Source organism: Pipistrellus hanaki, assembly GCF_964339955.1.
Source record: "Pipistrellus hanaki genome assembly, chromosome: 5".
NCBI lineage: Eukaryota > Metazoa > Chordata > Mammalia > Chiroptera > Vespertilionidae > Pipistrellus > Pipistrellus hanaki.
In genome coordinates, this window is record NC_140507.1 from 76241645 (window position 1) to 76269122 (window position 27478).

The following is a 27478-nucleotide window of genomic DNA, read 5'->3' on the forward strand; positions in this document are numbered from 1 at the left end:
ATTAAAGACCCAGATGTCCAACCTAGGGAGTCATTAAATTATGCTTTGCTGGCACAATGGAATAATATGCAACCATTAAGAACAATAAAGTGAGTGCTGGCCTGTGTTTCTCAGTAGTTAGCGTGTCGTCAGCCTGTCCCGGAAGGGTCATGGTTAGATTCCCAGTCAAGAGCACATACCTGGGTTGCAGGTTCCATCCCCAATCAGGAGGCAACCAATTGATATGTCTCTCACATCAATGTTTCTTCTCTCTCTCTCTCTCTCTCTCTCTCTCTTCTTCCCTCCCTTCATTCCACTCCCTCTAAAAAGCAATGGAAAAAACAGCCTCGGGTGAGGATTAAACAATAAGGTGAGTCTACAATGAAATGACAAGATGTTTAAGGTAAGAAGGGCAGGTTTCAAAACATTCTGCATTATATATGATCCTATTAAAAAATATGTGCAGCTTGCCCATCAAAATAAACAGTTGGCCAAAACCGGTTTGGCTCAGTGGATAGAGCATTGGCCTGCAGGCTGAAAGGTCCCAGGTTTGATTCCGGTCAAGGGCATGTACCTTGGTTGCAGGCACATCCTCCTCGATGTTTCTAACTCTCTATCCCTCTCTCTTCCTCTCTGTAAAAAAATCAATAAAATATATATATTTAAAAATATTAACAGTTGGACAATGGGAGGATTAAAAGAGATCTGTTTTCTGTTCTGTAATCTTAGCAGTGAGCATATTTTAAGTACTTTTATAATCAAGGGGAAAGTTATTCCATAATCAGAAGAAATAAAAGCTGGTCGTTGATATCTGGGAACCACAAAGGCATGGTAGATAAGCGCACGCAGGCTCTGGATTCAGCTTGCTGGGGTTCTAGTTCCCGCTCTGCCAGTTAATGATTGGGTTAGTCTGAGCAGGTTACTTACCGGCTCTGTACTTCAGTTTCCCTCATTGTAAAATGCGAATAATAACAGCCCAGGTTTTCTAGGCGATTACTACGTGCCGCCGAGCACTGTTTGTTTTATGTATTGCGCTTAATTCTCACAAGAGCCTATAAAGTAGAGGACAGTGTTATAAAATGGGTCAGAGACAGAGCACCCGATCTGCGGGAGCGCGAGCCCCCGAGCGCCCCTAGAGGAGCGCTGAGGGGACTACAGCGGGACGGAAAGTCACGCACGCGCAGACCGGGAAGGAGGCGTGGCGAGGGCAGGCGGGAGATTTTCCCGCGACGCGATTGGCTGGCCCGCGAGGGGCGGGCGCTTCGCCTTCAGAGCCCGAGGGCTCGGCGGGAGGAGGGACGCGGCCCGAAGCAGGTGAGACGGCCCCTGAGGCGGGTGAGGGGACCTGTGTCAGGGGTCACTCCCTCCCGGAAAGTGGCCACACCGTCGGCTCCACTTTCTTAGAGGAACCCCAGCGTCACCCCCTGTCCTGAGAGTATCCTGGCGTCATTCCCCTCCCCTTTCTTGAGGGTGACACCGGACGCCGCCCCTTTTTCCTGAGAGTGATCCCTGAGACGCCCACCTTTCCCAGGAAGGACCCCGGCGTCCTCTCTCCCTGCCGGGGTGAACCCGAGCGTCAGCTCTTTCTCCTGGGAGTGACGTCAGAGTCGTCCCCACTTCCTTCGGTGTGGACAGGACCTGGTCTCAGTCCCCTTCCTGGTGGGGCCCCAGAATCCTTCCTGAGGGAGACTGGGCCCACCCCCTCTTCCTGAGGGGTCCCCTCCCGTGACTTTATCCCTTCCTGCGGGGACCCCAGGTCATACCCGCTTCCTCCAAGGTCCCCGGTATGGCTCCTGCTTCCTGGAAAGTGGCCTGACTCTGTCGCCCTCCCCCTTTCCTGATGGTTTCCTGTCATTGCCATCCTCACTCCCTGAAAGGACCCATTATCCCCCTTTGCTCTGAGGTGTCCCCTTCCTCCCTTCCAATTTGAGGTGCACCCGTGCAAAAAGGCTCAGTGGTTCCCATACATATGAAAAGCCCCTCCTGCGCCCCCCTTCCCCAGTTGGGGAGAAGGGAAGGCGAGACTCAGACCACCCTCTGGCCCGCGGGGGCCTGGGGCGGGAGTGAAACCAGCTTATGAAGGAACTCACTATGTTACAGGAGAAATCATTTAAGGAACTGGGGCTGTTTGTCCTAAAAATGGAAGCTGCAGGAAGGATCTAAAGCTGCCCTAAACTATTTATCAAGTACTTCTCAGTTTTTGACATCAGGTAACTTATTCAACAATTGAAAATGTGTGGAACTGTCACCTGGAACAGGGATTACTTTGTTTCATGAAGTTTCAAGAGATGGTAACAGAAGGAAGTCAAAGGGCTTTCTTGTGTTGAACTGAAATCCAAATGGCTCAGTGTCTTACTCCTGCACAGAACGGGGAATCCACAGCCTCGGAAAAACATCCAGAAGATTTGGCCAATTCCATTCAGGCACGAAAATGTTTCTTGTAAATCATTAACATTCAAATACACGTGAAGCTCTTATCGTGTGCCCATAAATAAAATGGTGAACAAGGCAGAAAAACAGAAGGGTAATGATGAATACAAAGCGGACAAATACATCATGACTTCTCAGGCTTTCTGGCTGCATGTTAATGAACAATCAAGCAAATATCTGTCTCTCTCCCTCGTTGGCTGTAGGCTGCAGGAGGGCAGAAGCCATGTCTTCGCCACCAATTGTCTCTACACTGTGCCTGGAACATGGTAGGCACTGAAGTATCTGTTGTACCTGCCCTACTCTTCACTTGGTGAATCCCTTGAGGAGCTGGGACAGGGAGGGTGAACTATGATAGTAAGTAAGAGGAAAGCACAGCTCAGAGTTGACAGGGACCCCATGTGCAAGAACTGAGATTCACAATGGATTTACCATCTCCTTGGCTAATGCACTTAATATTTCTTGACCCTGAAGCTGAGAGCAAGTGAAGGCAAAGAGGCAGCCGAAGTCAGCATCAGACTGCTGCGTTTCCAATTTACCACCAAAGTTGTTTAGATCAACTTATTAAACCCCAGGGGGTTCTGAGATATGTAGTCTGGGAAGTATTCCTGGATGCCATGCTTAAACTGTGGCACAATAAAATCAAAGTTACAAAGCTGAGGTGTGGATGTTGGTGCTGAAGCTCTCTCAGGAGAAGTCCTTTAAATAGGGAGCTTCTGGGATACATTTGCAGCAGTTGTATTTGATTTATTTAAAAATATATAGTTTTCGCTGAAACCGGTTTGGCTAGTGGTAGAGCATCGGTCTGTGGACTGAAAGGTCCCGGGTTCAATTCCGGTCAAGGGTATGTACCTTGGTTGCCGGCACATCCCCGGTGGGGATTGTGCAAGAGGCAGTTGGTCGATGTTTCTCTCTCATCGATGTTTCTAGCTCTCTATCCCTCTCCCTTCCTCTCTGTAAAAAAATCAATAAAATATATTTTAAAAATATATATATATATAGTTTTCCCAGAAGTTTTGAAGAATGATAATTTAAAAAATAACAAGTCAAGGTCAAGGGCATTCTACACCCTGAGGATCCATTCAATCTTGTTCCTTTTCTAAACTCTCTGGAAATAGTTCCTCTTTTCATACAGAGGCCCACAGAGGGTGCTACACTCCTTTTAAACCTACCTTCTTGTATTAGCCCGAAGGCCACAGGGAGCTACAAAACCATCATAAAAATAAGACAGGAAGTACTAATTTCCCACCAGTGATGACAGGTAAAGGACTCTGAGGACATTAATGTTATCATTTATCATTCTCACTTTAACAATCTTGATAAATCAGATTAATCTCATGTTCTCAGTTCTTACCTCATTCCTAGTCAATAACACTACATTTATTGTGTTTTTACTGTATTTGCCAGGTACTAGCTACTATTATCACCATTTTACAGATGAGGAAAGTGAGGTACAGAGATTTGCACTAAGTGCTAGATATGGATCTCAACCTTTGTCGGTAGACTCTACTGTATTTTTTTTTTCTTAAATTCTATCTTCTGTAATATATATGTCCACTAACATTTATAATTTAAAAACAGAATACACTCTCAAGGGAGAAGATATTCACTGATACAAAGGTTCAATGTATCGTATAAGCAAGGGATTCTATACATCCAGAACTACAGTGCCTTTCACAGAATTGAAAGCTACCTTAGACAACATCCAGTTAATTGAATGTGGGGAGTTACTTGATCAGTGTCACCATGAGTCCATCCTGTCTTTCATCTTCACCTTTATTATCTCTGTATACTGGAACTTCCCCTCAGCTTATAAATATGGTGTCTTCTGTATTCCAACCCCCCCATGAACCCTTTGTTTCGCTCCAGCTATCATCTGATCTTTCTCTGCCTCACACAAATGTCTCAAATGACATGTTCCCTTCCTCAGCTTCTTTCACTGACTTAGTGTTGTCTCCTTGGCAACGCTGCCTTTTTTAAGGAGGCACTCAATATTTATTGAAGGAATCTATTACTTTACTTTCACTATTTTTCCAAAATGATTCTCAGTAAGGTTACTTCCCAATCACCAAATCTATTGGGCATTTGAATATGTCTATTTTTCTGAACCTTTTTTTCACTTAATAATGTTGTTCCTTAAAACATTTTGTGCTCAACATTTTCTCTACTTGGCTTCTCTGACACTACCTTTTTTTAGTTCTCATAATTTTCTGCTGCTGTTATTTTTCTATTGGGGTTTTTCTTACTCCCATCTGCTCTTTAAATGTTTCTCGGAATTTCCTTTTAACCTGTTGTTCTTGTTCTACACTCATATGTCTCGAAGTGTGTTCCCTGAACAAGTGGCATCAGCATCAACTGGAAACTTGTTAGAAATTCAGTTCTTTGGCACTTACCTACTGAATAATAGACCTCTGAAAAATTCAACACCCATTTAAGATTTTTAAAAATTAGGTATAATAAATAAATAAATAAATAAATAAATAAATAAATAAATAAAAATAAATTAGGTATAGAAGGGAGCTTCCTGAACTTGATAAAGTTTTCAGCAAAACTTAAGGCATAGATTACAGAAAATCTTTTTGCAACCATCAGTTTTATTGTTGCCTTATAGTTAGGAATAAAACAACTATAGCCTGGCTGGTGTGGCTCAGTGGTTGAGCATTGACCTATGAACCAGGAGGTCATGGTTCAATTTCTGGTCAGTGTTGTCAGCTATTTCCCCAGTAGGGTACATGCAGGAGGCAGCCAATCAATGATTCTCTCTCATCATTGATGTTTCTATTCCTCTCTCCCTCTCTCCCTCTCCTTTCCTCTCTAAAATCAAAAATATTTTTAAAAGGAATAAGACAACTATACCCACTATTTCCACCATTAATCAACATTACAGTGGGTTTTAGCTACTAGTAAGAAAAGAAAAAAACAGTAAGTGTGTAACTATTGGAAAATGACATTACACTATCATTATTTGCTTGTGATTTTATTATCTACTGAAAAGAATCCAAACTAGAATTAATAAGGGAATTCAGCAATGAGGTCTGTAGAAGAGCAACATATCTATATCAATAACTTTCATATACATGAGAAATACCAATTTAAAAGGATCCAGGAATAAAGAGCCCATGATAATAGCAGCAAAACCTTATAAAATTTCCATGAGCAAACACATTGCAAGCTCTTTGTGGAGATCTTACAAAAGTTTCTTGAGAAGAGCAAAGAAGACTTCACTAGCCGAAGCCTGTTTGGCTCAGTGGTAGAGCGTCAGTCTGCGGTCTGAAAGGTCACAGGTTCGATTCTGGTCAAGGGCATGTACATTGGTTGCGGGCACATCCCCGGTAGGGGGAGTGCAAGAGGCAGCTGGTTGATGTTTCTCTCTCATCGACGTTTCTAGCTCTCTATCTCTCTCTCTTCCTCTCTGTAAAAAATCAATAAAAATATATTAAAAAAAAAAAAAAGACTTCACTAAACAGACAAGTATACTAAATTCATAAATGGAGAGATCTAATATTCTAAAAATATTCTGTCTTCCCAACTCAATCACTTTAATGCAATCCAATATAAACTTTGTTTTCCATGGAACTTCATACTTCATAGAGAGGAATAAATATGCAATAATAGCCCACACTGTTATTTTTTTTTAAAGAAAGAAAAATGGAAGGGAAATACTTGTTCTATCTGATATTAAGACAGGTTATAAAACTAATAACTAAAACAATTAAATTGGTGTTAAAAATGGGTATTTAAGTCAACAAAACAGAATAAAAAGTCAAAGAAACAGAATAAAGAGTCCCATACATATATGGAAATTTAGGAAAAAAAGGAATAGCATCTGAAAACTATAGGTAGAAAATGAATTAGTCAAGAAAGGATTTGAAAATATATGGTTTGGCAGCAATCAGCTATCCTTATAAAATTATCTTCCTACTTCTTTTTTAAATATATTTTTATTGATTTCAGAGAAGAAAGGGGAAGGATAGAGAGATAGAAACATCAGTGATGAGAGAGAATCATTGATTGGCTGCCTCCTGCATGCCCCACACGGGATGGAGCCCACAACCCAGGCATGTGCCTTGACCAGGAATCAAACATGATCTCCTGACTCATAGGTCACCACTCTGGTGAGCCACTCCGGCCAGGTTATCTTCCTACTTCTTATCATACATATCAATAAATTCCAGATGGATTTTTATTTTTATTTTTTAATATATATTTTATTGATTTCTTACAGGGAGAAAGGGAGAGAGAGAGAGAGAAACACCAATGAGAGAGAAGCATAGATCAGCTGCCTCTTGCACACCCCCTACTGGGGATGTGCCTGCAACCAAGGTACATGCCCTTGACCGGAATCGAACCCGGGACCCTTCAGTCCGCAAGCCCACGCTCTATCCACTGAGCCAAACCGGTTTCAGCTCCAGATGGATTTTTAAATAATGCAAAAACAAAACAAACATATTTGAAGAAAAAAATATTTTTTAAAATTTCCTGATGTCTTTATTAGTTGGGATTCTTGGTTCTAACAGAACCAATAAAAACCAATCCTGATTAACTTATGCAGAACAATTAATTTATGAGCAGGATACAGTAACTTAACAAATGGAAATGTCAAGAACCACAAGTCTTTCTTAAAATGGAAGACCCATCAAAGAAAAGTCATAAATTTGTGTACAAATGTGTAAGGAACGTCTAGAATGTATCGGGAATATGATTTGTTACAGCCACTTTGGAGGGCAATCTAGCAGTATCTAGTAAAGTTGTGCCCTCATCTGTTTGTCATTCAGCATGTTTGTAATATTGCTTCAGCATCTGGCTTTCCTTGGGGCTTGTTCACTGTCTGGGAGGGTAAGGATTTTTATTTTAAAGTTGTTTGGTGATTTGGGAAATGGTCCCAGTTTACCTGAGACAGAGAGACAGAGAGATCTCTAGGATGCCAGACTTTCAGTGTCCAAACTGGGAAAATGCAGGCAAGCGGAGATGAATTGGTTACCCTATTCCCCTGCTAAGCTGTTATTACCATGAGGGCTGGGGTCATTTGGGGCTTGTTCACTGTCTGGGAGGGTAAGGATTTTTATTTTAAAGTTGTTTGGTGATTTGGGAAATGAATGTAAATACCTTTGTTGGTCCAGTTGTTCTCATAAATTAGTACACAGTAGGTGTCAAAGTACCATTTTTTGCAGATAAGAAACTTCACCTAACTGCTGATACAAAAATTGCTTTACAAAATCATCTAAACCTGACCTCAAGACCCGGGATCTAATCTCTCTGAAAGGAAACTCAACCCTGGGGTAAGTGGCATGGCTTCTAGCAACTGCATTATATGTAAATCTCTAGATTAGATCACTGTTTTTTGGAACTTTCACTACTATGCACATTGACCCAATGGGAACTCTTTAGTATCCATTCTCACAAGCACAGTGGTAGGGTGTGTTGTGGCTGAGAATGGCTGCTTTGGTGTACTCACAGGTCCAATCTGAACTCCACCACTTAGTGGTCATGTGACCTTGGGCAAGTCACTTCTCTAAACCTGTTTCTCATCTGTAAAGTATATAGGCTATGCTTCCTAGTTCAAAGCATGTACCTGGGTTGCTGGCACATCCCCAGTGAGGAATCAAATCTGGGACCCTTCAATCCACAGGCTGAAGCTCTATCCACGATTCAAACCAGTTAGGGCACAAAGCACTATTTGACAAATGAGTCTAAACACTTTAAAAATACTAAAAGGCTATCCAGGTATTAAGTTTATAATTCCTGGTCCTCCTCTATTCATTCAGTGCAGCCAGCATAGATGTATTTCCTTGTTCCATAAAAACCTTGGACCAGGACTAGAGAACTGAGCACAACTAATGTAGCCTTCAGGTGAATGAAGTGAGTGATGCCACAGATGGGAGGTGTGAGGTTTTCCTTGGAATCAATGTTTCCTCTCTAAGCTTCTTGGAAGAACCCGAGTTCCCCAAAATAGGCAGACCTTGTTTTAATATGCTTCCTTCATTGTGCTTCCCTGGCATTGCATTTTTTTTTTACAAATTGAAGGCAGGGTGCTCCACCAGCACAGCAGTGACTCCCTTTGTGCGGTGGTCTGGAACCAAACCCACGATATCTCAGGCATGCCTATAGTAGAGACCTTACTTCATTTTATTTTCTCCACCCCCACAAAATGAATAGAGTTGATTGACAGAAGATCCAGAACACATACTGCCTTCACACTTATTGTTCAAGAGACCAGGATATTGAGTCCTTTGTCTAAGAAAATTCCCCCAAACCCCTTTTTTTTATTACAGGCACTTCAATAAAATAAAAATTTAAAAAATGGTTGTCTGTGTTAAGTGCACTAAAATGACCAGATAGGTTTTCACCATATTTGGAAAGCATGTTGGGGATGGTTTTCCTTAAAGCAGAAACTGTGTGCACATATGAAATTAACCTCTCAGGGCCCTGGGAGATGTGTCAGGAATTAGGTCATTGTCTTTAAAGCTGCCCAAAGTGATAAGGTGAGCCCTGTGTGTCTTGCCTACGGGAGAAAGATGCCCTACATATCAAAGGCAATGGGCAGAGATAACAAACTGGTTTCAAATCTAGGAACTAAATCAAAGACTCGAGTGAATTTCAGGAAAAGAGTCTTTTCTGTCCTCAGGTTCAGGATCTTGAGCCGAGAGTTCAGGTAGAAGACACTAGTTAGTTTGTTCTTTATTTTCATTGGAAAGTTACAGGGTTATTTATCAACAAAATGACTGTCCAGGACAAAAATATCCAGTGGTTTCTATGTACAGGAGCATCTTGGGGTCCCCACCTCCTGCAGGGACTCATCCCAAAGGCCTTAGGTGGCTCCTTCCCAAAGTCCTCTAGGAGCCAATCACAGAGACACAGGGGACAAAAACCAGCCTGACCTCAGGACTTGCTTTCACCCCAAAGGGAGGTGGCGTCTGCTGGTGTAGGACCCAGGCCTCGTCTTGGGAGAGTGGATGGCAGGTTCTTTCCCAGGAGCCCAGCCTTCTGGGCACCCCATCCCACCACCTGCCCCAGGCACTCTCTTGGACATTCCTGGGACTCTTCTGACAGGCTCATGGGTTCCCACTCTGGTCTTTTCTCTTTCAAGTAGTCATTCTAACACTAGGGCATCCGAGCCTCGCATCCTGGTGGGCAAGCATTTGCTCTGTTGCTTTTTTGTTCCTGTTTTTGTACAAAAATTACAATATTCTTGATGGGACCATTTTTTGCCCAAGAAAACCAAAGTGGTTCAACAGGTACAGTTCTGCTGGTCGATCTGCTTCCGGCAGGGCTCCATGGTGACAGCGACGCCCACACCGCTCCGGCCGGATGTCATGCAGGTAACCTCGCTCCAGGTGTCCGTGTCGGGGTCATAACACTCCACGCTGTCCAGGAATGTGTGGCCGTCGTAGCCCCCTGAGGAAGAGCAGAGGAGACGGTCATTGCTTCCAAGGGCGAGGGGAAAAAAGGAGAAACCACAAGAAGCCTTCCTATGTGACCGGAGCCAGCCCCCCAAAGACGAGGCTCATTCATTTGTCTTCTCTACCCAGATCCCACTCCCTGGGCCTCACCGAGAACATAGATTCTCCCCTGGTGCACAGTGATCCCCAGGGCACTTCGCCGATGCTTCATGGGAGCCACGAAAGTCCACGTTTCTGTCTCCACGTTGTAGCACTCCACACTGTTCAGCTGGTCCTGACCATCGTAGCCCCCAGCAGCATAAATACAGTTGTGCAGGACACAGACTCCTAAACCACAACACGAAGAGAGGGTGACTCCAGGGCCTGGCCTGGGGGGCCCCAGCCACCACCACCTTGGGAGGTCCTTCCCTCCTCCCTCTCCCAAAGGACCCTTCCGAAACTAAGCCAGGAAAGAGGAACTTGGATTCTGTCAGAATCTAGCTCTCCTGTGTGTGCCACAGAGTTATTCAAATGGAAACAACGGGCTTCACTCAGGCCTGGCCAAGTTTCACTCCGGCGGCTGGGAAGGTGATCCTCCATGGTCCCCTCCCCTCAGCTCCCACCCACCTGCCCCACTTCGGATGGTATTCATGGGTGTGATCATTCGCCACTCATCTCTTTCTGGATAGTAACATTCGGCTGAGTTGAGGCGGTTCGTCCCGTCAAAGCCCCCAACGGCATAGAGCAGCCGGTTGAGAACAGCCACTCCCACCCCGATTCTTCGAGACAGCATTGGGGCCACCAAATGCCACTCATCACGCTCCGGCTCATACCTGCAAGGGCACAATAACAAAGACAGCAGCGGTCACAGCTTTCCTCCAAGGAACACTTCCTAAAGCCCAATGTTCTGCTAGGTCTAGCTCTTTAATCCTCACGATTGTTCTCCAAGGTGCAAGTCACCAGTAGCTCCATTTTCCAGATAAGGAAACTGAGATTCATAGCTGTCATGTGCTCATTTACACACACACACACCTACTGGACCCTGGTGGCTTCATCATACCACTTCCAAGCCCTGTGCTGAGTCTTACGTGTGCTGTCTCACCAATGCCCCAGTCTAGTGGGCAAGGGGTCCTCATTATTGTCTCCTCTCTTCAAAGATAAGATGGAGGCACTAAGGGGGTAAGTGGTACCTCAGGGACATAAAAAAAAAAAAAGTGAAGCTGGGGTCTGACTCAGCCCTCTCGGACACCAGAACCCCAATTCTAACAACTAGGCTACCTCTCAGGATGTTTCTTCTTAAAGTGTGATCTCAGAGAGGGGCCTAGGCAACTCCAGTTCATGCCTGTGCTCCTGGAATAACTAATAGTGTCCGGTTTTCCCCCCTCCAAAGAAATAGCCTATTAAGGGTGATGCATCATCCCATCATTCTAGTTGCACACCATAGGCATTAGAAACCTCTGAGGTATTTGTTTAAAATTTCCACTTCCCAGCCTTGCTCCAAACCCACCACTAATGTCAGACCTCCACAGCTCCAACAGCAGGCTGGGAAGTTCAACAAGTTCTCCAGGTGAGAACTATATCCTGGATCACATTTCAGGAAGAAGAGAAGGTGGAGGACTAAACTATGCAAAAGTCAAAAGTCCAGTATGTTTGGCCTCGAAACATAGAGTCACTATGCACAGCAGTGCAGGCTGTGCACTGCACAAGGGCACCACATCTAAGAGGGCACTTCCCACATACCAGACCGCAGACATCTATTACAACAGTTTTGGGCTGACAACAGTGAGGGGTTACATTTTAACAAAATTAGCATATTACATCAATTTCAAACTGATGGAACTTTTCCACATCTGCACAAAGGAGCTGTATGGTTTTTGTGATGGTCCAGACACACCATCCAAGGTCACCACTGTCAAGCTCCCACGAGTTTAGCTTTCATTTGAGGTTTCTACTACCTGAAAGCAGGCTGTAGAGATAAGCACTCAACAATAGGAGGAATCCCCAAATGCCAATGGCTTGGGACCTGTGAGCTGGAGAACCCTCTGAGCCCACCCCTTCTGGCCCTGCTACTCACCTCTCCACGCTGTTGTGGTGGATGCATCCATGGGAGCCACCAACGGCATAGATGTGCCCATCGATGACCCCTACCCCAATTCGGTTGCGTGGGACACTCATGGGGGCACAAGGTGACCACTGGTTGGTCATGGGGTTGTAGCAGTCCAGGGCGTTGGAGTCAGTGTTGCCATCAGGCGAGTTGTTCCGGCCGCCCACGGCATACAGCAGCCCTCCCACCACGCAGCCTGCCAGGCCACTCCGAGGCACCTGCAGGTCTGCCAACCGGAGCCATGTGCCATCGGTGGGGTTGTAGGCCTCCAGGTAGCTGAGTGACTGGCGGAAGTAGCCACCAGCAGTGTAGATGAGCCGGCCCACCTTGGGCGCCCGGCAGGGCATCACCTGTGTGGGCTTGTGCAGGGTGAGCTCCTGGAAGATCTTGACCAGGTAATCCTTGCAGCTGGAGTCTGACTTCAAGATCTCACACTTCTGCAGCTGCATCTGCAGGAAGTGGGGCGTCAGCGAGTGGCAGCGCACGGCCCGCAGCAGCGCCTGCACATAGAAGCGTCGGTGCTCACAGTCGTACTTGACCCAGTTGATACAGGCATGGAAGACCTCCGACTCGCAGCGCACATTCAGATCATCCCGGCTGATGAGGGTCACCAGTTGGCAGTGGGACAGGTTGAAGAACTCCTCTTGCTTGGCCACCTGCAAGGGTGTTAGTGTGACAGGCTGACTCCTGTGTCTCCCCTCAATGCCCAAACTGGAGTGTGACCTCAGACAAGTCACTCAACCTGCCTCTGACAATCTCAGAGTCCTCATCTGTAAAGTGGGAATTTGAATAGTATGAACTCATTGGTTGTGAGGATTAAATGAGTTAATGAGGCATGTAGTACATAAGTACTCAGGTAAACGGGCAAAGACACAATGTACCGTGTATCTTTTTGTATCATTTTTTTGTTTGAACTATAAGAATATTACCTTTTAAAAAAAATTTTTATTGATTGATTTTTAGAGAGAGAGGAAGACATTGATTTGTTGCTTGGCTTATTTATGCATTCATTCACTGATTGATTCTTGTATGTGCCCTGACAGGGATCAAACCCACAATCTTGGCATATGGGGACAATGCTCTAACCAACTGAGCTACCTGGCCAGGGCTACCTTTTATTTTTTTTATTTTTATTTTTTTAAATGATATTACTTTTTCAAAAAGGCATATTTACTAAAAAGGAAAAAATAGCCCTAGCCAGTTTGGCTCAGTGGATAAAGCGGTGGCCTGCAGACTGAAAGGTCCCAGGTTCAATTCCAGTTAAGGACACATGCCCATGTTTGGGGCTCAATCCTCAGTAGGGGGCATGCAGGAAGCAGCCGATCAATGATTCTCTCATCATTGATGTTTCCAGCTCTCTCTCCTCTCCCTTTCGCTTTGAAATCAATAAAAATATTTTTAAAGGAAAAAATAATAGCAATAGGCCGAGACCGGTTTGGCTCAATGGATAGAGCATCGACTTGGGGACTGAAGGGTCCCGGGTTCGATTCCGGTCAAGGGCATGTGCCTTGGTTGCGGGCATATCCCCAGTAGGGGGTGTGCAAGAGGCAGCTGATCGATGACTCTCTCTCATCGATGTTTCTAGCTCTCCATCTCTCTCCCTTCCTCTCTGTACAAAATCAATAAAATATATTAAAAATAATAATAATAATAATAATAATAATAGCAATAGAATATTCTAGAAAAAAAAAAAGTGCAGGCTCTGAAGAAAGCAACCTGAATTGTAATTCTGGCTTCCTACGTTCTAACTGGATGACTTTGGGCAGATATCTGAAACATTCCATGCCTACGTTATCCTCCTCTATAAAGGGGATTATATCAGTAGCTCATAATGGGGCTGCTCCTAGGACATACAGGGCCCTGGGCAAATCCTTCCTGTCAGGCACTGGTCAATAAAAATAGACCCCACATCAGCAGGTTACCACTGTTCAGGTGCTCCTTCAACAAACACTGTGCAGAGCAGGGGAAAGCCTCTCCACAGACTGCCTTTCTGGAAGCTGTGAGTCCTCGGCCTAATGCCAGATCCTTGGGACAACTGGTCAACCCCACAGTGTAGAGGAAAGAAGAGAAATGGTGACCAGAGTAGTGTCTACCCCAGCTGGTCCCAGCCACTGAAGGAGGATTTTGAACACTTTTTAGAAAAGCCCTCCAAAGCATACTTCCTCTTGGGATAGTTAAGAAGAAGATTCAGTGATTCAAAGGATGGAAATCACTTAGAACAGAGGCTGGCCCACAGCAAAGACTCAAGCATTTACTATTTCTGCTTTCACAACTTCCTCCACTTAAAAATGAAAACGAAACCAAGAACATGGGATGACACTACGTGGACCAAAGAAAACACGTCTAAGGGTCACATTTGCAGTCAGCAGCATGTCATGGGTCTTCAATAAATATTTGCTGACTGCCTGAAATGTCACGCCCTGCTCTGCACACACCAGGGTTGAGCTGCTGTCACGTTTGCTGCACCCTATCCCCACTCTGGACCCAAGAAACCAGGGAGCCCAGCTACCCATGAAGGTCTCACTGGCCTCAGCTGTTTCCCAGAGTGGCCCTAGATGTGTAGACTAGAAGCTCAGAGCTCCGCTCTTCTCCAGCTGCTTGCCTTCACCCTTCATATCTCAAGGCAGAGAGTGATTGACCACCCCTGGTCCCTGGTCCCTCTGATACCACCCCAAGCCTTGCTCCATGTCCCGTCCCCTCACTCACCTCCCCGAAGTGCATGTAGATGTACTCTCGGGCACGCTGGTGAAGCTCAGCACAGCCGATCTGCTCAGCGAAGTTGGCGATGCCGATGGCATTGCTGGGGTCCAGCTGCTGCACCAGAAAGTCACTGCAGGCACGGACGACACTGTCGATCTGGTACATGACGGCACCGTTCATGACATGGAGCACACACTTCTCACCCATGGAGATGGAGGCTGTATAGGCAAACTCGATGAGGCGCTCCATGACCTTGGGATGGATGCCCTCGATGGACACCACCTCCATACCCTGCTCCCGCAGCCCGTTGGTGAACATGGCCTTGAAGACAGGGCTGGAGGAGGCCAGAACCACCTTGTGGGCCATGAACTGTGCAGCCGGTGCATCCTGGTACTTGACCTGAAGTGTGACATCGCACAGCTGCTGGCTGAGCCGCAGCTCGTTCATGATTCCGAAGGCCTGCTTGGTGTGGTCCTCCAGTGTGTAGCTGAAAGTGCGGTTGCCATGCTGGGAGGGTGTCACCTCAGCCTTGCACTCGGTGGAGGCGTACATCACTGTGTCCCCTGGACCCTCAGGGCGCTGCGACCTCAGGGGCAGAAATCGGGTGTGGACCCCAGCCCCGCTAGGCCTGGGTTCCGGCTGCATGGGGTTCCAGGTGACAAGGGACAACACCACCACTGACACTCAGGGGCCTGGAGGAGGGAGAGCACAGGGCTGGGGGCAGGGCCTGGGGCCAGGCCTCCTTTTTAAAAACAAAGTGACTCCTAGACCAGTTTTCCTTGACAAGCCCAGGTGTAGCAGCATCCATTTGTTCTTGCTAAATGTCCCATAGCCTCAGCAGCCCACAGGTCCGTCTTAAAACATGTCAGATGATGTCCCTCCCCTGCTCAGAACCCCCCCACAGCTCCCTAGAGCATGAGTAAAACCAAATGGCCTGCAAAGCCCTCCACAGTCAGCCCCTGTCCTCTTCCCTTTGCTCACTCTGTTCCAGCGGGTTACTGGCCCTTCCCTTCCTAGATCATGTCCAGCTCACTGTTTCATTCATTGCACCAACATTTATTGAGCAGCTACTGTGTGTCAGGCACTGTTCTAGGCACCGAGGACATAGCAGTGACAAAGACAGACATAAACTGTGCTGGAGTTGACACACCTGGGGAGGTAATGGCCATAAATACAATAAACAAGACTTGAGTAGAAACTGGAGTCGTGAAGGAAATGAAAACAGCATTGACAGTGTGACCTGGGGGCAGTTACTTTAGATTGGTGGTCCAGGCCTCTGTTAGAGCTGAGACAAAAAGAGTGAATATATGAAAGCGGGTGGGGAAAAAGGGGAGTTAGTTTCTCAGGTGAGGGAACAGCAATGCAAAGGCTCAAAGGCAGAATGAGAGAGACAACCTGGAGAATCAGGGAAGAATGTCATGACAGATAATGACAGATAAAGGAGTGTTTTCTGGACTCTGGAAAGCCAGGGCATGAGTTGTGCTTTGAAAGGTCCTGCTTGGGAGACCTGCAAGAGGCTCCCCGGGGTTCTCCATCTTATCTTTCTGGGGCTCAGCTCAGATTCACCTCCTGTTTTTATTTCCATTACCGCCTTGTCAAGAGCTGAAACGAGCTGCTTGGCTTGCAGAAGGTGGCCCATCGCTCTGACCCTCAGCCCCAGCGCTTCAGAAGGCAGGGAGCCCTGTGTAGGTCAGGGTTACACCACCTTCTCCTGTGCCTCCCCCGCGTCCAGCTGGAACGTGACAATGCGCAGGGGTCAGCAAGCTGAGGCTGGCCGGCTGCCCACTCCACTGTGACTGCGGGGCCACCTCCTCCATGCTTCCGTTCCCACTGGGCCCAGGGCGCCGCCGGGCACTGCTCCCCGGCCAAGCCCCTGGCCTGTCTCTCGGTCCGTGGCCCATCGGTCCACGGCGCCCCCGGGCCCCGGGCCCTCACAAACGCGGGGGGGCCAGGGGGCCGGGACGGAACTGCGCATGCCCCGCAGGAGCCGCCACCGGAGCCCAGAGAAGGGAGGAAGTGACCCCATCGCGGCCTCGCGACTGCCTACCCCCGGGCGCAGATCAAGCCCCCCAACGCCCCGGGGCCCCCGCGCCTCGGTCGGAGCGTCTCTCCCGGGCAACCCCGCGAGCGGCGCCGTCCAACCAAAGGAGAGGACTCGAGCCGCGCCCTCCTGGCCCGCCGCCGGGCCGCGGGGACCCCGAGCGCCCGGGCCAGCGGGGCCGCGCCTCCCGGCCCCCCGCACGGCTGCAGAGGCGCTCCCGGCCCGCCGCGCCCGCCGCCCCGGCGCAGGCCGCTCACTCACCCCGCCATGGCCGCGCTCGGGCTCCGCCTCCGTCGCCCAGGCCCGGGCGCCTCCATCGCAGCGCGGGGGGAGGCGGCGCGCGGTCACCGTGACTAAGCAGAGCGGGCGGCGGCCGTGTCAGAATAAAAGTCCCCGCGGCCGGGCCGGCCCCGGGCCGCCTCCTCCCCTCCCCTCCCCTCCCCTCCCCTCCCCTTTCCTCCCCATCCCACCCCTGCCCGCCGCCGCCGCTGCCGAGCTGCACGTCCCCAGGCGGCGGCCCCGGCGCATGGCCATCCCCGCGGCCGGCGGCGGGCGAGGGGCCGCAGCCCTCGGCGCTCCCCGCCGCGTGGTCAGCGCCGCGGGGACGGTAGTTGCCGGCTCGAGGCCGGGCGAGCCCCGCCGACACCCGGACACCCTCCCCGAGGCCGCTGCGGGCGCCTCACCTCGGCCCCCGCGTGGCCTCTAGCGCTCGCCGCGGGCGGGGATGCCCGGCACGTGGCGGCGGCTCCGGGCGCGGCGATGGCACCCGAGCTCCGAGGGGTGGCGGCTCCCACCCAACCTTCACCGTCGGGGGCCCAGGAACCCGTCCGCTGTCGGGGGACCTCGGCTCCGGGTCTGCCGGGCCGCGGCCGTCGGGTTGGGGCAGGACTGAGGACGCCCGGGAGGGAGGCGGGGAGAGGGCGCGGCAGGGAAGGAGCGGAGATCCCCCGCCCTCCCCTCAGGTGCCTGGGGCGCCGGGACAGGCGCGGGCATCGGCCTGGCGCCGGGACAGGCGTGGGCATCAGCCCGGCGCGGGTCCCCGTTACCCCTTCACACCTCTCCGTCCTCGCCCCGCTTCGTCGTCTGAGCGCGGAGCTGCTTTCCAACACCGGCCCTTCTCCCTGTAACTAGGCCCTGCGGCTGCAGGATCCAGCTACAAACAGCTAGCCAGCGGGGGTTTCCTTGTCTTTGTGTTTTAGTTACCTCCAATCTGGAGGCGCGCGGTCAGCGGCCGCGGGGGTTCGGGGCCTCCCCCGCTCCCCCCACCCCCACCCCGCTCTGCTGCCCCCTGGCTCCGTGCAGCGAGACGGTAACTGACTCCCCATGCTTCCATTTCCTCCCTGTGAAATGATAGGCCCACCTGATGTTAACTACCCTGTTTCCCCGAAAATAAGACAGTGTCTTATATTAATTTTTTCTCCCAAAGTTGCGCTAGGTCTTATTTTCGGAGGATGTCTTATTTTCTGGGAAACACGGTATTGCTATTTTTTCATGCCGTTTATATAAAGTTAAATTTTAAGTAAGTGGATTTAAGGTTTTTAAATTTTTATTTACTTTTTAAAAATATATATATTTTACTGATTTTGTACAGATAGGAAGGGAGAGAGGTAGAGAGTTAGAAACATCGATGAGAGAAAGTCATCGATCAGCTGCCTCTTGCACACCCCCTACTGGGGATATGCCCGCAACCAAGGTACATGCCCCTGACCGGAATCGAACCCGGGACCCTTCAGTCCCCAAGCCGACGCTCTATCCATTGAGCCAAACCGGTTTCGGCTTTGTTTACTTTTTAAAATATTTTTATTGAGTTCAAATAGGACGGGAGAAAGAGAGAGAAATGTCAATGATGAGAATCATTGATGGGCTGGCTGCCTCTAGCACATCGCCCACTGGGGACTGAGCCCGCAACCCGGGCATGTGGCCTGACCGGGAATCTAATGGGTGACGTCCTGGTTCATAGATCGATGATCAACTACTGAGCCACTCCAGCTGAGCGATTTAAGTTTTTTGAAACATAAAACTAAGTGGCTGGTTTGGCTCAGTGGATAGAGCATTGGCCTGACTGCGGACTGAGGGGTCCCAGGTTCAATTCCTGGTCAGGGCACATGCCTAGGTTGTGGGCTAGGTCCCCAGTAGCGGGCATGCAGAAGGCAGCTGATCGCCAAGACCTGTTTGGCTCAGTGGATAGAGCGTCGGCCTACGAATTGAAAGGTCCCGGGTTCAATTCTGGTCAAGGGCATGTACATTGGTTGTGGGCACATCCCCGGTGGGGGTTGTGCAGGAAGCAGCTGGTTGATGATTCTCTCATCAATGTTTCTAACTCTCTGTCCTTCTCTCTTCCTCTCTGTAAAAAAAGTCAATAAAATATATTTTTAAAAAAAGAAGGCAGCTGATCAATGATTCTCTCTCATCACTTTCTATCTCTCTCCCTCTCCCTTCCTTTCTAAAATCAATAAAAATAAAAATATATTTTAAAAAAACCTAAGTGAATAATGAGAACACTAGGCTGAACATCCGTTAGTTAAGAAAGGATTCCTCCAGCCTCTGGAGTGGATTTGGAGGATTTGACGTCCTTGTTTGGGGTCTGGGATTTTAAACCCGCTAGGAGTTTGGGGTGGGTGCCCCCCCGCCCACAATCTCCCAATTGCATGAGTCTCCTAGGATCTCTAGGGTCCTAGTGCAGTAAATAGTGGCACATCTGTGCTGGAAAATACTATTCTCAGCGGAAAGGAGCAAGACATTTGCTGTGTGAATATTTACCTCAATATTTCAAAATGGTGTGTGTGTGTTTAAGGACAAGTGCTGCCCTGACTGGTTTGGCTCAGTGGATAGAGCGTTGGCCTGCAGACTCAAGGGTCCCAGGTTCGATTCCAGTCAAGAGCATGTACCTTGGTTGCAGGCACATCCCCAGTGCAGGAGGCAGCTGGTCAATGTTTCTCTCTCATCGATGTTTCTAACTCTATCCCACTCCCTCTCTCTCTGTAAAAAAATCAATAATATACATATATATATATATATATATATATATATATTTTTTTTTTTTTTTTTTTTTTTTTTTTTAAAGAACAAGTGCTATGAATGGAATTGATTAGGCTTAAATTAGGTCATGGGGAGGGGGCTCCCATGAGGGATTAGTGTAAGGTGACCAGACGTACCACTTTTGGCGGGACAGTCCCGATTTTTAACAATTTGTCCCACGTCCCTCTGTGTTTTAAAAAAAAGTCCCGATTCTTTCCAAACATTTTTAAAACGCCGTGGGACGCAGGACAAATTGTTAAAAATCGGGACGTCTGGTCACCTTAGATTAGTGCCTTATAAGAAGGGACACCGGAAAGCTGGAATTCTCTACACCATGAGAGCACACAGCCAGAGGCAGCTCTCTGCTGGCCCGGAAGAGAGACCTCACCAGCACCCAGCCACACGGGCACCCACCCTTCTCTTGGACTTCCAGCCTCCAACTGTGAGACATAAATGTCTATTGTCTCAAGCCACCCTGGCTGCGGTGTTCGTTACGGCAGCCTGAGTGCACTAAGGCAGCCAGACAGAACAAAATCTGTAGATGGGCGACAATTTCCAAGATCTACTATTAAGTGAACAAAACTAAGACGAGAGCAGTGCTAAAACTGTGTAAAAAGAGAGAAGCTGTATTTACATTTCAGCTCCTTTATTCACAGATAGCTCCGGAAGTTTCCCAGGAACCCCCGCAGCGATCATGGCCAACGAGGTAACTAGTACTTTTTGAATTTTGTAAAATGTGAACAAGCAAATAAGTCTGCATTCACATCATTAAACAACTGGACAATGGGGTGAGCTCCAGGCTCCCCTGGAAAACTGAAGGAGCCTGGAGTGAGGGGTGTTAGGTTGGGTTGGGAATTGGGTCCAGTCCTGAGACCGTGACCCCAGGCTTGAGTGTGTTTGTGTTCCAAGAAATAAGTTCGTTTCCTGTGTCTGTGACCTGTTGGGAGGGCCTGAGCATGGCCGGCAGAGACGCAGGCCCCCTAGGCTGGGTCAGTGCCCCCAAAACACTTTGCAGCTGCCTGCAGTTCCGCTGTCTCCCGACAGGAGGCGTGTGGCAGTCTGAGCCCCAAGTTCCCCCGCCCGTTAGGCCCCACCATACCGGAGTCAGGAATGCGCCTGGGGACAGCCAGGGACCTTGGCCCCAGTCTGGAGCCTTTTATGGGCACAAAAGGGGCTCTGGAATTGCCCTCCATTCCAGAGGAGCCAGAAACTCAGCCTGCACCTCTGCAGGCCTCGGTGCCGGGCAGCTTGGGCGAGTGCAAGGCACTCACTGCGGTGGGGAAAATCACCTTGCAAGGTTGCAGAAAGTGTGTGTGACTAAAAGGTGTGTCCTGGGCCTCCCACTGAGGGGTGACCAGCCAGGCACAATAAGTTGTAACTGGTCTTCTCACTTTATTACGTTTTTATGAAGAGCCTGACACACGCTCACACCTTGTTTCAGTTAAGAATTGGCTGAGTCTCTCAGAGTCAAATGGTAGGGTGCCCTCTTTGGTGCTCTCGCCTCTAAACTGGAGCGCTGTCCTTGACTCCCGTCTCACTCCCACACTCACTTCCTCAGCAATCCCGTCCGCTGTTTCCAAAATCTACCCAGAACCCACACGGCCTGAGTCTCCGTCGTCACCCTCCTTGGCCAGCGCAGCCACCACCTTGTTCTTCCAGCTCCCACCTGTGCCTCGCCCAGAGATCTGTGAACACCGGGACCAAGTCTAGGCCTTCCCTTATCTAGAACCCTCCATGGCTCCCACCTCACTCAGAGCAGAAGGACCGTCCGCCCCTGAGCCCACAGACTCTGAGTGATCTGGCCAGTGGTCTCCCTGCCTTTGTCTTCTCCCCTCTCCCCTCTACCACAGCCCCAGCCACACCTGGGTCCCTGCTTGTCCCAGAACCCAGACACACCGCAGCCTTGGGGCCTCGGCACCTGCTGTTCCCTCGCAGGAAATGCTCTTGCTCCGTGTGTTTCAGGACAGTCATGTCTCGGTTCACATCACGTGTCACCGCCTCTGCAGAGAGGCCCCCTCTGACACCATCACACCACTGTATTGTCACTGGAACCATCTCCATGATTTCTTCACTCCATTGTCTCCTGTGTCCCACCAGAACGGCAATCCCACCAAGACAGTGATTTTTGTCAGTCTTGTTCACTGTTGTGGGGTTTAACACCAGCCAGTAAAATACCTTTCCCTGCGTCTTCTTTCTGCACCATCTTCGGCTGGTTTTCCTATAGAGTCCGTTATTTAAAAAAGAAAAAAATCTGCAGACAGCTCTTGGGAAAGGCAATGGCGGATGAGAGGGGGTCATTCTGCGGCTGGTGCAGGTACCAGGGTCCCCGGGGCTGTGAGTGCGCCGGTGGAGAGGCTTATGTCCAGCCCGTCCCGCTGGGGCAACGAGCGCTCCGAGCGGCTGGAGCTGCCGTCCAGGCTGGGGGGCAGCCAGTGGTGCAGGCCGTCCGAAGCCCCAGCGGCGCTCGCGGAGCGCTGGGAGGCTCCCGAGCTCCGGCCCCGGGGGCGCCGGCCGCAGCAGACGAGGCGCAGGAGCCCGTGGCGCAGGTCGCGGTTGGTGAGCGTGTAGATGATGGGGTTCAGAAGGGAGTTGGCCATGGCCAGGCCCAGGAAGGGGTCGGCCTGCAGGAGCACGGGGCAGGCGCGCGCCGGGCACGCCACGTCCAGCAGGAGCAGCAGGAAGAGGGGGCCCCAGCACGCCACGAAGGCCAGGAGCACGATGCTGAGGGTGCGCAGCAGCGCCAAGGAGCGCGGCGCGCGGCGCGCCCGCCTGGAGGAGCCGCCGGCAGCTCGCAGGCGCCGCGCATTGGCGCTCACTTGGCAGTAGATGCGCGCGTAGAGCGCACAGATGGCAGCCAGGATGCCCAGGAAGGCGAGCACGCAGAAGAGCACGTAGGCTTTGGCGTAGAGTGGCAGGACGGTGGAGCAGGCGTCCAGGCGGCCCAGGCAGTTCCAGCCCATCGCCGGCAGCAGCCCGAGGATCAGCGACAGGCCCCAGGCGGCGGCCGCCAGCGCCAGCGTGCGCCCCCTCCGGGCCGCGGGCGCGGGCCCCCGGCGCGCCATGGTGAGGCTGCGCTCCAGCGCGATGGCCAGGAGGCTGAGCACCGAGGCGGCGAGCGCCACGAAGACGCCGCCCTCCCTGGCGAACCAGAGCGCGGGCGACAGGCGCAGCGTGAGCGGCCCGGACAGCAGGATGTTGGCAGCATAGGCAGCGCCCGACAGCAGGTCAGACAACGTGAGGCTGCCCAGGAGCAGGAACATGGGCGCGTGGAAGCGCGGGTGGCGCCCCAGCACGAACAGCACCGCCAGGTTCTCCAGCACGATGAGTGCGCACACGGCCAGGCACACGGCGGCGTCGGCGCGCAGCCCTGCGCCGGGCTGGTAGCGCGCGCCGCGGAGCTTGCCGGTGTAGTTGTAGTGCAGGACGATGAGCTCGCTCACCGGCGCGGGCCGCAGCAGCCCCGGCTCCATGGGCCACCGCCCGGAGGCTGCGGAGGGAGAGGCGGCGCAGGATCAGGCTGGGCGCGAACCGTCCTCGCTGCCTGTGCCGCCGGGCACGGGCCTCGCAGGACTGGGAAAGGAGCCCTAACTCCCTCCCCTCCACCTCCCAGGTACACTGGGGAGCAGGGGGAGTTCCGGATGGAAGGGGGATGGCCGACACAGAAATAATAATAGGGAACAGGGTGACACAGCCCCACCGTTCCTGAGGATTACAGTCATAACTCACACATCATCGGAGGTAACCAGAGGCACAATCATACACAGAATGGCCCTAACCGGTTTGGCTCAGTGGATAGAGCGGTTTGGCTCAATGGATAGAGCGTAGGTAGGCCTGCGGACTGAGGGGTCCCAAGTTCGATTCCCATCAAGGGCACGTGCCTTGGTTGTGGGCACATCCCCAGTAGGGGGCGTGCAGGAGGCAGCTGATCCATGTTTCTCTCTCATCGGTGTTTCTAACTCTCTATCCCTCTCCCTTTCTCTCTGTAAAAAATCAATACAATATATATTTAAAAAAAAAAAACACAGACAGAATGCACACAAATACAGCCACACATAGAAAGGGACACACAAGCACAGTGACACGCTGACAAGAATATATACACAGGCACAAACTAGGGCAAAAATGGTCAGAGCCCATCAGAAAGACACAAAAATGCCTTCACCCAGCGATAAAGCAGCACAGGCAGAGCACACAGCAACACCGACAGCTGCGTGCAGACAGGGTCTCACGCCCAGTTACACAGGCCACAATTTCACAACTTCCACCCATGCTCAGCCTGGAGCCCTGAGCTCTGCCATGTACACGTCTCGCTGCACCCAGGGCTTTTTCCTGCCCTTCCACCCGCCGCAGGCACCCGTGAGGACGCTGGCCCTATGGGCCCCTTCCCCAGGGACAGACCGGAGGGCAGCCGGCAGGCTCCCGCAGACAGGCCCACGTGTCATTGAAGCACACTAATGATCCCCTGGCCACGGTGCCCTCCCGTCCCCTGGACAGCCCTCACCATCGCCCCGTTTATAGACGAGACACCGAGGCTGAAAGGAAGTGCCTCGCAGAGAAACAGACACACTGGTGTTCATGCTCCCCCCCCCCCCACACACACACACAGCCACGCGGACACAGCGACCCAAGCGCGCAACTCCCATTTAACAGATGAGAAAACTAAGGCCTGGGGAGGGGAACCGACTTATTTGGACCTGGCTGGATCGAATGCCTGTCAGACGGCTTCAGTCAGTCGTGCCCTGGAAGCAGGCACAGACACAGACCCCACGGGGAGTCTGGGGCTCAGTCACGCCGCGGCGCAGGGGCATCCAATACACGCAGACAGGGGATGCCCTCTCTCTGATGGGGACCCTGCAAACAGGCTCCCAGCCCCCGCCCCTCCCGCCTGGCCTCGGTAGGGAAACTTGCAGAGGAGTGGCCAGAGAGGGCAAGGCCTGAGGATTGCAGGCGCCCCCCTCCTCCCCGTCCCGTCCCCCCAGCCCGCGCCAGCATCCACACAACCACACCGGCAACGTCGCTGGCTTTCTCGCCTCCGGGAGAGGCCCGGGAACTCCCAGGAAGGGGGCCCGGGGAGCGGCCAGGGCAGCCTCTCGGGGCCAGACCAACCCCGCGCGCCTCAAGGACCCAGCACCGCGCACTCACCCCGCGCCTGGTCCGCGCGCCCCCCGCAGACGCGCAGCCCGGAGCCCAGAGATGGGTGCCGCTCGTGGGGGCGGGACTGAAGATGGCTGGCGGAAAGGGGTGGGGGTGGGGGTGGGGGGTGGGGGGAGACTGGCCCTCGACGCCGAGCTAGGGCGGTCGCCAGCAATGGCCCCGCCCCTTGGGCTGCCAGCCTGTGCCATCCGCTGCAGCATCAGAGCGCGCCCCGGCGGGCGGCGACTGGCACCGGCGAGCCCTCGGCTGCCCTTTCCGGACCCGGGACGCTCGGGACGCTCCGTCGCGGTGGGAGGACCTGGAGACCCTGGAAGGGGAGGGTTCCCAGCGGGACGGCTGCAGCCTGAGCCTCTTCTCACACACACACACCCTCGTCCCCAGTCACCGCAGCAGAGGGGTCCCGTCTGTGGTTGGGCTCCTGGGCACCGGTCCCGCCCCGTTTCCCGCTTACCTTCCCACTGACCCTCCAGCACTGCACCCAAGAACGCCGGGTTGGGAGAGGGACTCCTGCGGGGCGGCAGTAGCCGGAGTCCCCTTCCCGGCAGACGGGGCCGCAGCTCCCAGTGTCCTCGCCCCACCGCGGGCTTGGGCGACAGAGGGAGGGCGGCGCGGGAAGGATTCTTGTGGGAACATCCGGGCCCTCACCCCTACAGGGAGGATGTGGATCGCGCGCCCCCCTGGCTAGTCCATTGCCTCGCCCTTACTGTTCCTAAGTGTGGGACTTACTCATCTGGGGTTCATCCGGGCTGAGTTCCCACCGAGCTGCCAGCCCCTCGCGGGCAGGGATTTGAGTCTGTGGTGGGCACTGCGGGGATAAAGCCGGTGTCCAATAAGGACCCCGCTTCCCCCCCAGTGAGAGAGAAAATGAATGAATATCTTGCACACTTTCTCTGTGTGTCTTTCTCGCTGCTTCTCTCCCCGTTTCCAACCCTGTGTGTGTGTGTCTGTGTGTGTCTGTGTGTGTGTGTGTGAGTGTGTGTGTCTGTGTGTGTGTGTGTGAGTGTGTGTGTGTGTGTGTGTGTATGTATGTGCGCGCGCGCCGCTTTCCCACGCCTCTTCCAGGCTTCCGCTCCTCCAGCGGCCAGTCCCAGCTGGCCCCGCACCCCCCAACCCCCAGTTCCAAGGAGCTCCCTCACCCTCAGACCAGAGGCCATAGCCCGGAAGGGGGGCTGGGCCTGGCGGCCCCAGGACCCTGCCCTTTGCCTCGGCTGCTGCAGCCTCTGCCGGCCTCAGGGTCGGTGAACAGGAGGCTGAGAATGGGGTGGATCTTAGACACCCCGGGGAAGGGAGGGAGAGGGACACCCAGGCCATGTCGCGACCCCAGGTAGCCACTGGCAGAATCCCCCGGCTCCTGCCTGCGCCGATAGGGGGTGGGGGTAACTCTGTGCACAGCAGTGCCTAGCCCGCCGACCACGCCGGCTCCAAGGGGCCTGGGAGAACCCCAAACGCAGCAGAACCAGCCCCGCAGCGGGCGCTCCGTGCACCCTCTCTGCTGGGCGAAGCGGCAGCCCGGTGGGAGGTGGCTGCTTCACACCTCCCATGGCGCGCCCGCAGGGCAGGGAGGCTCTTCCTGCTGAGGCAGGTCTGTCTGTGGGGGCCCAGCACCTCCCGCCGCCTCCAGGCGCCCCTTTCCCGGGGACCCCAGGGAATCGGGCTCTGAAGTCTGGGCCAGACGTCAGGAACCTCCAGGAGGATTCTGCTTCCATCCCTGCACCCTGTTCCCTACCGGCAGCCAACAGTGCTTAAGACTCCGATCACACCCCTTCCCTGCTCCCCAGCTCCCCAGCTCCCCGTGTCGCTTTGAGGACACACCCAATCCCCCACCAGGGCCCACAAGTCTCTCCTCCTTCCTCCTCCCCCTCCCTCTGCCTTCCTCCCAGCCCCCCTGGCCTCCCCCTGCTCCTCACATTCCCCCAGACCTTGGCACTTGGGAAGAAGTCTGCCCCACGCACCCTCCTCCAGCCCTTCCAGGCTGGTCACCCCCCTCCCAAAGGCCTTCTTTGGTCGGCCCCCTCCTCCCCAATCTCACATGACAGCACCATCTGCAATGACATTGGTTATTTTTTAAATATATATTTATTTTTTTATTGATTTCAGAGAGGAAGGGAGAGGGAGAAAGAGATACAAACATCAACGGTGAGAGAGAATCATTGATCGGCTGCCTCCTGCACGCCCCCTACTATCAAGCCCGCAACCCGGGCCTGTGTCCTTGACCGGAATCAAACCCGGGACCTTTCAGTCTGCAAGCCAAAGCTCTATCCACTGAGCCAAACCGTCGAGGGCTACATTGGTTATTTGCTTATTCTTCTGGCCTCCGGTGGCCCCCAGCTCCAGGGAGGCCCAGCTCTCATGTAGATGTTAAGGGCTGGGGATCTGGAGCCAGACTCAGCTGAATGGATGCCTCCCCCACCCCCCAGCCTCATAGTCTCATCTGTAAAATGGAGAAAACAGCACCTGCTCTGCGGCATGTTGCTGAGGACGAAAGCAGCGACGGGAACAGAACCGGGATGTGCAGGAAGAGCCCACCGTGAGCTTTGGTGTTATTGCCCACCACTGCATCCTCAGAAGCATCAGGAGGGGACTCAACCCAGGTCCTATCAAGGGCCCCGGGCAACACCAGCCACCCAAACCACACCTACCCTGCCAAGCCTGGTCCCTTCTCCGGAAAAGGCAGTG

At 52.0% G+C, this 27478-nt stretch overlaps 2 protein-coding genes and 1 long non-coding RNA gene across 6 annotated transcripts; 1 reads left to right on the forward strand and 2 right to left on the reverse strand.

The window, feature by feature from the left end:
• The first annotated feature begins 1247 nt into the window (after window positions 1-1247).
• On the forward strand, window positions 1248-21885 carry LOC311623566. The gene is made up of 4 exons (XR_014795163.1): window positions 1248-1293; window positions 7578-7685; window positions 20305-20354; window positions 21240-21885. It is a non-coding gene; the product is annotated as an uncharacterized lncRNA (long non-coding RNA).
• KEAP1 (kelch like ECH associated protein 1) lies at window positions 9060-17533 on the reverse strand. 2 transcript variants are annotated; one of them, XM_084885700.1, is made up of 6 exons: window positions 17314-17533; window positions 14596-15281; window positions 11860-12545; window positions 10413-10618; window positions 9957-10133; window positions 9060-9801 (listed from the first exon to the last, which is right to left on the reverse strand). In XM_084885700.1, exons 2-6 carry the CDS (start codon window positions 15232-15234, stop codon window positions 9635-9637), a joined length of 1875 nt encoding a protein of 624 aa, XP_084741826.1. In that variant the 5' UTR covers window positions 15235-15281; window positions 17314-17533; the 3' UTR covers window positions 9060-9634. The 2 variants fall into 2 exon arrangements, with proteins under 2 accessions (XP_084741826.1, XP_084741825.1); XM_084885699.1 differs by lacking the exon at window positions 17314-17533 and adding an exon at window positions 16892-16989.
• Window positions 21886-21940: 55 nt separating the features above from the next.
• On the reverse strand, window positions 21941-25606 carry S1PR5 (sphingosine-1-phosphate receptor 5). 3 transcript variants are annotated; one of them, XM_084885712.1, is made up of 2 exons: window positions 25529-25606; window positions 21941-23135 (listed from the first exon to the last, which is right to left on the reverse strand). In XM_084885712.1, the coding sequence occupies exons 1-2, from the start codon at window positions 25530-25532 to the stop codon at window positions 21943-21945; spliced, it is 1197 nt and encodes a 398-aa protein (XP_084741838.1). In that variant the 5' UTR covers window positions 25533-25606; the 3' UTR covers window positions 21941-21942. The 3 variants fall into 3 exon arrangements, with proteins under 3 accessions (XP_084741838.1, XP_084741840.1, XP_084741839.1); XM_084885714.1 differs by lacking the exon at window positions 25529-25606 and adding an exon at window positions 25254-25409; XM_084885713.1 differs by lacking the exon at window positions 25529-25606 and adding an exon at window positions 24791-24871.
• Between the last annotated feature and the right edge of the window lie 1872 nt (window positions 25607-27478).

Coding starts and splice junctions, on each gene's coding strand:
- KEAP1 (XM_084885700.1), bottom strand. CDS start 15,234: ATGCAGCCGGAACCCAGGCCTAGCGGGGCTGGGGTCCACACCCGATTT. Junction 10,619..11,859: donor CACCACAACAGCGTGGAGAG/GTGAGTAGCAGG, acceptor GTGCCCTTGCAG/GTATGAGCCGGAGCGTGATG. Junction 10,134..10,412: donor TACCATCCGAAGTGGGGCAG/GTGGGTGGGAGC, acceptor GTTGTGGTTTAG/GAGTCTGTGTCCTGCACAAC.